At 41.1% G+C, this 13,126-nt stretch overlaps 1 protein-coding gene across 1 annotated transcript; it reads right to left on the bottom strand.

The window, feature by feature from the left end:
* Positions 1–12,190: 12,190 nt before the first annotated feature.
* LOC124651668 (small polypeptide DEVIL 11-like) lies at positions 12,191–12,421 on the bottom strand. Its single transcript, XM_047190715.1, has one exon. It carries the CDS (start codon positions 12,419–12,421, stop codon positions 12,191–12,193), a length of 231 nt encoding a protein of 76 aa, XP_047046671.1.
* Positions 12,422–13,126: the final 705 nt, after the last annotated feature.

Raw genomic sequence — 13,126 nt, 5'->3', positions numbered from 1 at the left:
CGCAACGTTCTCTCACGTTCAAAGTTATATTGTCATAATCTGAAGGATATCCAGGCAATATGGAGAGATCCGGACAACAAGAAGAAACCTCAAGGCTCGAAGGATGTTGCTCGGAGCTATTATAGATCCAATCTATCTTGAGATGAAGGATGGTTTTGGAAGGAGAGAGCACAGGATGTGGGTTGATCCGCCGCCTCTACCGCCAAAGCATTTGGAATATGCCGCACGGGATGCATATGCAACGTACGAGGTTTTTCGAAGGCTCGATGTGTTTGAGAGGGGCTTCTTCGCTTTATTCAAACACCCCGAGAAGAAGCGTAAGGTGGATTGGTGAAGAATTTAGTTTTGTAGGGACATTTTTCTTTTTTTTTCCTATGATCGATTGTAATCGTTTATTTTCCCCTACATTGTTTTTTAGGTTTTATGTTTAAGAGAACTCCTTGTTTGGTTAGATCTGAACTTCGCACTCATTTTTTTTTACTTTATGTTTCCATTCACATTTATTCATTTTATAATACAATGAAGATGTCCCTATTTTTTACTTGTTTTTGCAATCCTATCTCGTTTCCGTTCATTTTTTTAATAATTCAGCACTTTCACACTCATATTCGAGTCTGAATTTTTACTAGTTTTTTGTTTTAATCTATTTTACAACGCAAATAGAATGTGAGGACTTCGCAATTGTTGATATCCGAACTTCTTTTTTTGTATGTGTGTTTTTGTTTAATTTTCGTACTACCTTTTTTTCACCCTTCATAAATAGTGAACTTCGTTTGATAATTGGTCATGGAACTTCCTACCGTTAAATATGTTTTTAATCAACATGCACGTGATCAACTCGTCCAGACAGCTTGAATTATGATATATTTATTCTCACAACATCTTGTAAGTAGTATGTGAGGACTTCGCAGCTGTTTGATATCTGAACTTCTTTTTTTTGCATGTGTGTTTTTGTTTAATTTTCGTACTACCTTTTTTTCACCCTTCATAAATAGTGAACTTCGGTGATAATTGGCTGTGAACTTCCTACTGTTAAATATGTTTTAATCAACATGCACGTGGTCAACTGTCCAAATAGCTTGAATTATGATATATTTATTCTCACAACATCTTGTGTAGAGGTTTAAAATAAATGATATTTTTTACGACATTTCCTTTTGTTTCAAATTTGTATCGCTGGAAGTAGCACGAACAAATAGTGAACTTCAGCAAGTATATTAATGTAATTTTTCGTCAAGTAACTCAACTACATATCTCTTTTTCAATAAACAAGTGACGTCTCCATAGTTTTTTGAGCAATTCCTATTCTATTTTTCCTTTTTTATGTCTACCTCTTCCCGGTACTCCTTCTTATAGCCGCCGGTGTAGTTTGTGTTTTCTTCTTGTTCTTCTCCTTGCTTCTATCTTCCATTGTGTTGCTATCATTTTCTCGTTGACTCGCAGTGTAATAGCTGTTCCTCAAGCTGCCTTCTTGCGCAAGTTCTGGAGTTGTGTCCCCTTATCTTATTGCATGAACTCGCAAACTTTCACCCCTTGTGGTTTCACTATCGCACTATCACTTTTTTGTCGTTCAACAATCTGTTGTTGTAGTATCTTTTCCCCGTTGGGGCATGTTGATGCGTAGTGTCCTAGCCTCAAAGTTGCACACGCCGCATTTCCTTCGTCCTCCCTTTTTATTTAACTTTTCCAGCTTTGTCATCCACATCTCGGTGTTTCTTGTGTATCTTCTTGCTCGGCGATATCTTCATCCTCATCTTCTTGCTCATATTCTTCATCATCCGTCTCATCTTCGAAGCATTCACCCTCATCTCGTGTCCAGCTTTTTCCTCTTCATCATTCTCCGGAATGTGCCGGCGAGCAAGCAAGTTTCTTATGCGCACCTTGATATTTGCTCGAAGATGCCGTAGGCCCATACACCTTCTTATGTGTTTCCAAGAGTTTTTTAGCCAGCCTGCCTTGCCTTGCGAGTTCTTGAATTGTGGCCATTGATTTTATTGCATGTTCCGCATATTCTTGTACCTTTCGGTCTCCCGTATTCATCTAGCTCCGGTTCCGACGGCAGTGTGGGGTTTGCATTTTCCATTCCTCCTTGCAAGCATCCGTAGTCTTGCTTCCTTTTGTTATTGCAAGTAGTGGAGGCCGTATATCTGCATATGGATCATTGTCCTCATTCCGAGGAATGTCGTTGTGCTCGCCGCTTCTCGTGTTGTGTTTTCTTGGTTCGATGACTCGCTCATTGTTCTCCATCTCTCGCATCCTCATTATTCTCCATCTCTCGCATCCTCATTATTCTCCGGCTCGCATCCTCATTGTCCAGGTTTGTATTGGCATCTCCGAAGGCGTATAATGCTATTTGGAATTTTGCTTCCGAAGTGCATCCTTTGTTTATAATTTTAATCGCTTCACCGTAAAGGATTGTTCGTCCGTATTCAATTGAAGTCCCATCATCCGTTGTTGTCCCGTAGTCTCGCGGTTGTAATCAGTGGTTTGTCACCGCATCTTTGGTGTATCTCCGGAGTATATACTTGCTTGGTATCTCATCCAGGCGTAGGTGCTCAAAGACAGCCTATGACATGGTGGCAGTAACAACCCCGTGTGTGCATAAAGTTAACATTAGCTCGGTTAATTTTTTTTATTCTTTCGTGTCAACAATTACTTTTTTTACACGCATCCGTAGTGTAATACAACCAAAAGCAATTGCTGAAAGAGGCTTTTTTTTTACCCGTATGTTCCCACAGCTTACATTCGCATTCATAGCGGCCTTCAACTTCATCTCGCTAGCACTCGAACTCATGTCTTGACCAAGCGAATTCTTTACTCCGATTGTAGTGATGCACAAGGTAAATGTTGGGATTATCCTGGGAAGTCTTAATGCGGAAAGTCGTGGCCGTGATATTGCCGCTCCCGGAAAACCGAGTACACTCGCCCGTGTGTACTTATCCATCACTCGTGCCTCGAAGCCATACTCGGTGACTCGTTTTCCTTGTGCCCCGCAATTTTGATTTTTTGTCGGTGGAAAAGTCATTTGCTTTTGAACATGAAACATAAGATAACTTTTATATAGATATATGAACCCCGTAACTAATCGGATGTGAACTTCCATAACATGTGCATACTTTTTTATATCGAAAACAGATGACACTTTTTGTGTACGTAAGAACCACCGACCAAACAAGCTATGAACTTCCATAACATCTCGCATAGTCTTTTTTCCTTTTTTTTATGTTCTCATCCTATGTGTTTCCAAATTATTGAAGCATATTTTTTTACATTAACATAAAAAAGGAAATCGATCACTCACCGTTGATGCATTTGCCTCCGCATTCTCTCGCTTCATGCCTTGCTCGTATGCGCTTGTTAACTTGCTTAGCAAAAATGTGGAGGTTGTCTCGCTCGATGACAAAACCCCTTTTCAAAGCACAAAGTTCATGCTCTCGCTTCTCTCGTGTTGAAGTCATGCGTGCACGAGAAAACTTCCTTCCGATAGAGTCGATATCCACAATTTCCTTTCAGCCCATAAGTTAATCATGACATTTATATCATGCAGATTGTACTCTTCAATCAAAGCCTTCCACGCATCTTCAAACTCGATGGCATTAGGGGATGGTTCAAAATTGCAGATCAGCTTATCCTTCAAATCAGTGGAATAGTTTATAAAGCTTCTTCGACGGGTCCTTATGCTTGTTCATTATGTGCCATCTACAGAACTTATGTAGAGTCCGTTTGAAAATTTTAGGTATTGCTTTTGCCATTGTCGGGCATTGATCTGAACAATTATTAGGAAAAAACACATCGTGTATAATGCAAGCAAACTTCACAAAAACAAAACAAAGGTGAACTTCAAGCAAATTAAATATCTTTTATTTTTTCGGTTGCGTGGGTGTAAACATCCGAACTTCTGTGTGTTTTTGTTATGAACTACAACTCGAAGGTACAAACAGTGAGGATAGATTCCGATTTTCTCCAAACCTCGTAAGTATGCAGATTGGTTGTTTACCGCCCATGCATTCAAGGAATCTGCCGAATACCCATTTGAAGGACTCCTCTGACTCGTTTCCCATCAACGCAACACCAAAGATTGTTGACCGCAAGTGGTTGTTTACGCCGACAAATACTGCAAGGGGCAAGTGGTGCTTGTTCGACTTGTAAGTAGTATCGAAAGTTATGCAATCTCCAAAATCTGCATATGCTGCCCTTGAGCTAGCATTATACCAGAAAACATTTTCCAGTCTGTTTTCGTCATCAACCTTGTAGTCATAGAAGAAATTTTCATTCTCCTTCTTCATGTCTTCAAAGAATTTGAACATATTCTGCACCTCATTCATGGACTCCTTCCTCGTGTTTTCTGCTTTCCTGCAAAAATAAATTTGTTTGTTATTTTTTTATTTTTTTGTTTTGCTTTTTTCTTTTCCCTGTTTTTAATGTAAGTTTTCATTTTATATATAAAGGAGGGGGGAGTACTTACATGTTCAGTATGTCTCTGTTGTGGCAGCCAATCTTATCACGGCCCCCATGCAGCCTTGTAAGCGAGGCCCATTATGTTTACATGTTTTATATTGCTGAACTGAAGGTCTTTTACCAACCCCTTCAATGTTGGATCCACCTTTTTGTGAGAACGCATGAAAACTAGCATTGATGGGCTTAACAGCAGGGTATGGTTGTGCTGAAGTGTAATGTCCTTGACAATGCATGTACCATCACTCCTCTCTTTCAATCTCATAAAGGCCTTGCACCCAGCTTCTTTTGGTCATCTTGTCACGCTCGTCGGTCTTCCTCGTTGACACTTTGGCGGTGTGCACCTTCTCGTACACATCTCAAGTAACGCCTCGCTCTTGTTGTGTCTGTCCTTTCCTTATCCCAAATCCTGTGTGCTTTGCATATGTATTGTAAAATACATATGCGTCTTTGAATGTGCTAAATTCTTGACCAATGGATGGTATCGGGTCCGGATCAAGATCTGCAACCTCGCAAATTGCCACGGTTTTGTTATCGCATTTTTTTTTGTTTTTATAATACATATGTTATTTGTATGTTAACTTCGTGAAATAGGTCAAGTGAACTTCCTAAAATTTAATAAAAAATAAGAACATGGACTTCTTAAAGTCATCTGAACTTTTTTTCACAGAAAAACTGTTGCACATGAATATCGAGAACATATCAACTATACATTTCATATAACAAACCGAGCATGTGAACTTCCTAAAAATCAGCTGAACTTTTATCATGGATATAGTGTTCACGAACTTTCCAAATCATATCAACTGTTTTTTCTAAAGATATAGCATTTGAACTTTTATCGACAATATATAAATTGAACTTACGTGTGTGTATGTTCGCAGCTCTGCAGGGGTGGCTCTATCATCCGGTACTATGGGGCATGGCGGTGTGACTTTTGGTACATGGCGAGTGGATCTCGAGGCGGCATATGACTTGATTGAGTGCCTCGACGATCTTGGTGTATGTTGTCACTTTGACCATCCCCATAATCGCGTTGTCGTTCGGAAGCATCATTGCTAGAAGACGACTTTTGCCCACCGTCCCTCGTTCACATCGTTGCTTCCGACTGTGGTTGTTGTAGATGTACTTGTAGATTGCCGTTTTCGTGGCCGACGGAACGTTGCATTACTAGCAAATATCTCCTCGATGCACTTTATTGGAGAACGGGGTTTTTTTGGTGGACCCGACCAACACATAATATCCTCATCATCATCTGTTGATGTTGTGGTATCCCGCTTCCTTTTGTTGTTATCCATGTCATCTTGTTCTTGGATTTTCTCGATTGAAATTCCTTTCAACGGCAGCAGCATTTGTCTTTCTCTTGGGATTGCGGAACACCGGTCTGGATAAATGAAACTGGCTCATCACAAGCATATGGGAGTCATTGGAGGCTTTTTAGGGCCCGACCAACCGATTATCTCGTCGTCATCGCTCGTTCCTCGATTCTTTGCCGTGCGGTAGCAGTAACCTCGGTAAGTTTTTTAACATGTGAACTTCTTGAACATTGGGACTAGAACTTTTATACATAAAACTTTGTCCGATGTCTTCAAAAAACTAAAACAAGTAGAGTTAACCGCCAAACAATGTAATATGAACTTCCCGCATACATGCTAACCTCGCATACTTATTTTTCGTTTTGTCTGTTTTAATTTATTTATAACCTGAAGTGAACTCCATGAAACTGTTTTTAAGAACTTCCCAGTAAAATACATAAGTTTTCTTCTTCCCTACAATAGACTCTGCATGTGAACTTCCGGTCTCAATTCACACGAGCTCTGCTCTTATGTTCTACTCTAAACAAAATCCAGTGGAGGTGAACTTCCAATATTTTTTTCATGTAGAACCTACTAGTTTCTCTTTTTTGTTTTACATTGTTGGACGGAAAAGCATTAAAATAGTCATGTGAACTTCCAACACTAAATTCATATGAACTTTTTTTCACGATGATCCGAAGTGTTCCTTTTTTGTGCGAGTGATGGACGCAAAAGCAAGTAAGTGAATTATGTGAACTTCTCGGTTTTTATTGTTACCTCATGCTCTGCTGGCCTCTTTTTGGAGCTTGGCTGGTTTGAATTTGGAGGGTGCTCTGTCGATCTGCGTCGAATTGGAGCCATTACTGCTTGTAAGGAGGCTGGATCTCGCCGTTCTCCGCCGCTAGGTCCTTCGCGTCAGCTACCGCCGCCGTTCGCGTCCGTCGCGGGCTCCCTCGTGTCGGCTCCCGCGGCCGCTCGCTCGATCTCGCCGACCAGGTAGCAGGCTTCGATCGTCTTCGTGTCCGTCGCGGGCTCCCTCGCGCCGGCTACCGCCGCCGCTCGCTCGCCCGCGCCGACCAGGTAGCAGGCTTTGATCGTCTTCGTGTCCGTCGCGAGCTCCCTCGCGTCGGCTACCGCCGCCGCTCGCTCGCTCGCCCGCGCCGACCAGGTAGGAGGTTTCGCTCGTGGAGCTGGTTGATCTCCGCTCGAGGCGGGGCGCGAGTGTTTTTACGAGGGGACGAGGGAGTTCACTTCCTAAACGAACCGGTATCGGTCGGCGGGAGGTGGGGAGTTCGGTTAGGACGGGGGAAGAAACCGAGTTGGATTAGGGGGGGTTCTAGAATAGCTATTCTAGAACCACTCTTAAGGGGGGTTCGAGAATAGTTGGGCTCTCTCTCTATATATATATATATATATATGTGTGTCATATTTGGATTTATCCCATTTTCCAATTCTGATTTAAAGTTGATTATTCCATATTAAATTGAAAAGGATAAAAAAACCATTTTATTGTCATTTTAATTCAAGATTAATATTACTTATTCATTTTACATAAGTAATTGTTTGGAATTGAAAAAAATAAAGAGGTGCGACATCAAGGAATAGAGGTTAATAGGATTGATATGGTAGTATTATCAACAAAGTGTTATTTGAAGTAAAGCGTGCTAGGGCTGGAGCAGTGTGAGGATGGGTGACTAAGCGAGAAGTTTGACCACGAGGGCAATGTGACCTAATATTAAGTGCAGTTAGAGTTAACATGGTTCATGCGAGAGATTAACAAAAAAATAAAAAATAAAAATTATTTTTTTGAAAAAAATCGAGCTAGAATTGCTAAACGTCGCTAGTTCTATGCCGAGAACATATTGTGCCGATGGCAGCCATCGGTACAGGGCTGTGTCGATGGCGGCCGTCGGCACAGGGTTGTGCCGACAACAATTGGATCTATGCCGAGAACATATTGTGCTGCCGGCGGCCATCATTAATTTCTAGTTGTGTTGATAGCATGGCGGCCGTCGGCACCTTGACTGGTTCCGGTAGTGATACTCGCTCCCGGCCAGCTCTTATAAATTTTACTCCTCTAAAACGGATAAAAAGTCAGCTATGCGGTTTGAAGAAGTAAAACCTAAATTTTACTACATCGGACTGTTTTTTGGGATGCGATAGACATGCTCTAACAGCTCTGCTAAGTCACCGCTAGCTCTGTTATCTATTATATACTAAAAGCAAAATACGAGAGTTTTAAATAGAGACATTACGTTGATCCACATCATCTAAATTATCGTGATAGTTAGATCTAAAATAAATGGCTTAGATTTAAATAAAAAAACATCAGTTACGTAACTGGTTCGACACGATTTAAGTTGAGATGGTCACGTCTTAGATGTGGACCTGCTAATTTAGCTAGCTATCCATCCGATTAAAGAAAAAAAAACTGCCACGTCACAAACAATAAATCACCTAGCTATGTTTCACGTGAATCAGATGTACACCTGATGCCAAACAAATGTGAGGTCCTTGAAAAAATACGTTTGCGCGTCAGACATGCTTGGATAAGGAAAGTGTATTCAGATCTCGGTAGAGGAGACCACGAGTCTATATTTCTAAATAGGCAAATATGTGTTACACTTGGATTTTTTTAAAGGAATTACACAACATGCAGGTAGCAGGGAAAACACACATGACTGCACACTCAGACTGGTATACACGCGAACTGCCTATATAAAAAAAAGTCGAGAATGGAGTATATTCTTTTCTAGACTACAATTTGTGAATGACAAAAAACATTTCCAAAGTTACATTTTTTTAATAAAATGCTCTCGTCAAGTGTATATGCAATTCTTTTTTATTTTCTTAACAGTAATCTTGCTTTACCGATCCATTAGAAATATTTGATAGATAAAAAACCAAAACAAAAGCGAAAAAGATTTGCAGTAAAAATTAAAGCTCCGTCAAAGTCTTTCGAAATAAAAGATTTTTTTCGCATTCTATATTACTCAATTTCACCCTCGCGAATAGGTATAAAATCAAATCCTCAATGATTAGACTAACCTTATAAGTTCTCAAAACTGCTTGATACACCTAGCACAGTTCAGTGTAATAGTTCAACAATTGGATTTGACTTGATCATTCATAACAACCTAGCACAGTTGGTATCAACCAAAATATATAAGTCAAGTGTAAGATGTGTATGGAGGACAGTTTCAACATTGATAATTAAAGAAAACAATGTTGCCACTGGGTAGTATCAAAGCGAACATATCACATTTATGTGATAAGATGTCATCCATATGTTTTCAACTTTGTATGGATAATGTATGTCTACTGCCTTCATGATGACAGTAATAAAAAATGGATTTTGGAGAATATTTGTTCTTAGGAACTTTTTATACTGACAATGTTCGCTACATCAGGATGCATCTTAAGAATGATTCTCCAATGATAGCACATGAAATAATATTAAAATTTTATTTACGCGTGAATTTCTAATATCAAATACACTTTTTTGTGAGATACAAGTTTGAAATAATAAGTGTTTATTGGACATATAATTGCAAATAATGAGTATTTTTATTTCTTTTTTATATTGGTAAGTCAAGTAATAACTTAAGGAACTGGTGTATAATAATGATGCTACCAATGCGTGTTGATGACAGGTTCGGCATAATTTTGTGGTCGCACAGAAATAATAGATATTAATTATGTCGAGTATGTACTAAATCGGCGACAATCTTTCTAACTTATGGGAAATCTAAGTCGGCGTAGTCATGCGATAGGAAAAACCATATACATGTTAGTAAAGATTTGTAGATTTTCCGGAATGAAGTGTGAGGGCCAATGGGAAGGAAATAAAAATAAATGAAAATACCACTTCTCTACTTTAACAAAAAAATTTGATGAGGCATTTTTGGAAATGTCGCAACTAATATTAGGGAAAAAATTGAATTTGTCCTAACCATGCAATTTAGAATTTTTTACTTGCAGTATCTCTAAAAACCATAAATTATTTTTGCGAACATGGTAAATTTTGTAAAGATGATGCCCTCGCATTTGCGAGGGCCTGCTTGCTAGTTTGTTAAACAATGCATGTAAAATATTTTGCTGTGGCTAATACGTTCGTGGGAACGAACCGATCCACGTGTAGCATGGGACTGTATCATCTTGGATCGCCGAGCACGACCGTCGACCGGCCACCGAGTCCCAGATCGAGTCAAAGTCTTTCTCTCTCACACACACTGCACGTATCAAGACAAGCCAAAGCCACCGTCCAGTAAAACCTATCACGAGCAGGGACTGATCACGAGTTCACGATGCGACGACGAAGAACACATTGGCATCTTCTTTCTTTAAGAACAATGACACATCGCTGCTATCTGTAATCTTTTGGAGCAGCAGCGAGTAAAGGCTCGAGGCTGATGCGTACACAGCAACCTAGCTTGACACACAAAGCCCACATGGCTCCTAATTGCTGTGCACGGTGGCCATGTTGACACTGACAACACACGCGAGTCGATCAAGACAAGGCGTGCATATGGTCGGATAACACGGACACTTAACCTAAATACCTAACCAATATCACATCCAGTTACCACAATGATGTGGATATGTGGTTGCCGATATAGGCACGTCAAACTTTCGAGATTCGACGGACCTGGCCATGCACTAGCCATGCGCATCAAACAAACAAAGAAATCAAACGGTTGAGAGATGCCAATTAAGGAATATCCATTGTCTGCCATGTGATCCATCAATCAGATAACTTTAAATTTCCCCAGGAAAAAAACCCTTAGATTTGATTAGTTAATAACTAATTAGTTTAACAGAGACCACTTGCCACTAACTTTTCGCCACATGAAACGAGCATACACACATGTGTAATGATTTGACTGGTCAGAACCGTGAAGGGCTGACACGTGTCCCGATTGCGAAGTGGATGCATGACGCCGCCGGTGCTGCAAATCGACCGAGTGTGCCGACATGTAGCCGAAAGGTAGTAGTTGTATGGATGGTGGTATGAGGTTAATTAACATATTCATAAAAAAGAAGTTAAAGCCATGTGCAGTGATTTGCTGATTCCGACTGCTCCCTTTGACTGTGGTTTTAGTTCTAATCTAAACTTAAAACACGATATTTATTATGGATCGGAGGGAGTACCATCGGTAGTGAAGTTTGGCGTGATGACGATGGGACTTGGGTCGTGGATGTTCTCGAGCTGCGTCTGGATGTCAATAGTGGTTATGCTCCTTGTCATGGTGCTCTGGGGTCGGATCTAGATATGGAAGGGGTTCTCACACTGCGTCCTTGTTGAATAAGTTCAAGTGAAGCCTCTAGATCTGGAGGTTAAGCTTGGAGCTCTCCCTCCTCTCGTGTCGACTTCATGAATGCAGAAGGTGGGGGATTGATCTAGAGGCGGGTGTCAGGGAATTGGTTTGTGGAGCTATCTGTGGAGCTATTTGTGGAGCTAGCCTGCAGAGTTCATCCACGAGGGCCAAGATTGACGACGTGATTCGTGGCTAGCAGAGGCAACTCGGTGTTGGACTGCCACCACAGAATTTTCTTCCTCCTAGCCGTCGAGCCAATGTAGAGGATCTTTGGTCTCAATGCAGCGCTCCACACTTACGGCGATCCAAGTGGCATAGTCCATAGTGTCGAGAAGTTGTGGCTGAGAAGAAGAACTTAATTGGGAGGTATTTCTTGTACAAGTCGAGGACCAGCTTAGTTTTATGTATTTATCGAGGTTCTTTTTGTGATCTTACTGACGCTTAATAGAGCTTCCGGGACCTTTGGGCCTCTTCCCGTTAAAAAAAAAAGAATACACGAACCTAGCTCGGATACGGCACACCGGTACTCGACAAACTAAGGTTCAAACCACACACACTTTAATCAGGTCAAGTGCGTGCACACGGAATAATTAGCACTAGCAGATTTGTCGTTCAGATGGCTGTTCGTACAGCGAAATAAAACAATGGGGCCTGCAACATTATATAGCCCATGCCACGTCAAGAGAGGATGCCACATGTGTCTGTTTTTGCATGAACGAACGTCGGATTGTGGTGATCTTGTTGCCAATCGACTAGATATTTGGTCGAGAAAGCAAAAAAACAAGATAGAATGCGCGATCACTGAACGGCACAAAGACCTCGATCGAAGCCATGACGCAAAGGCTTGTCGCAATTAACATTTTTTTCATGTATATTTCGCCCTTGACGAACTTGCAGTAAGTTAACAAACTGTTAGACAGCACAAAAACGAAATGTTTTCATCATTTGCCATGGACATGACTCAGAGCAACAAACTAATGGGAGCTCTTCCATTGTTATCAACCCTACCTATCTACTTAGCAAACTAAAGGATGGCCATAGAAATTCAGGCACATCTCTCACTATCTACCTTCGCCTCTCCAAGCAGAGAAGAACAGATCAAACTACACTGGCCTGGATTGGCTAATCCCGCCAGCACACGAGCATGGTGACGCAGCGGCGCATGATGTAGAACCTGGCCCTCTGCTCCTTGGCAAGGCTCGCCAGCCGCCCAGGCACCGATCGGCCGGAGCCCCTCGCCGTCCGGCCCTTGAGCCCCACCGGACTGCTGGGGGCCGCTGCCGGTGCCACCGTCCCCGACCTCCGGCTGCCCTTCTTGGACAGCTTCCACTTGTCATCCATGCACATCTCCATCTTCCTTCTTTGTTTTTCTGATCTCTCAAGATAATCTGCGGTGTCTTCGATCTTTTTCTTGCTATGGTCGTTGAGAGGCTTCGAGCTAGTTCTATTTATAGTTCCCAAATGACAATCCAATGCAGAGCCTAATTGTAATGTGCGTGAGCCTGTGAGGCCGGTGGATCTGAGTGGATGCGAGGGTGATTAAATTAACTTAACTAATAGTAGTTTATGTCTGTTTGGTAGGGTATCTCTGCCATGATGTAGTAATGCTCACTAATAATTTATGGACTGTTGTCCCCTGAGAACAATTGCCATCGCTTTCGGCGTCCATGCTCAAGTAGTTGCAATGCACATTTTTCAGCGCCTTTGAATTGGAGCAATTAACATGCTGAACCTACAAAACGCCGTTTTTTTTTTCGGTAAAGGGAATATATACAAAACGCCGTTATGGATAGCGTTATATTATTAAGCAATTTTTCAGGTGACTTTATAATAAAAAATAATATCATATATGCATTAGCGTAATTAATCATGCACATCAGACTAAGCACATCTAGCAAATCTAAATATAAAATAGCAAATCTAAATATAAAATAAGTAGTAGTGTAAGATACGAGATGAAGGACACGTACATTGAGGCTAAGAAGATCTCTCCAGCAGCAGCATCACTATGGTTGTTGTAAATGTCGTTCATGGTGTTATTGTAGTAGCTGGACATGT

This window comes from Lolium rigidum, chromosome 5 (genome assembly GCF_022539505.1).
Source record: "Lolium rigidum isolate FL_2022 chromosome 5, APGP_CSIRO_Lrig_0.1, whole genome shotgun sequence".
Lineage (NCBI taxonomy): Eukaryota > Viridiplantae > Streptophyta > Magnoliopsida > Poales > Poaceae > Lolium > Lolium rigidum.
Note: the sequence above shows the minus strand (reverse complement) of the source record. Positions and strands in the feature narration are given on the sequence as shown.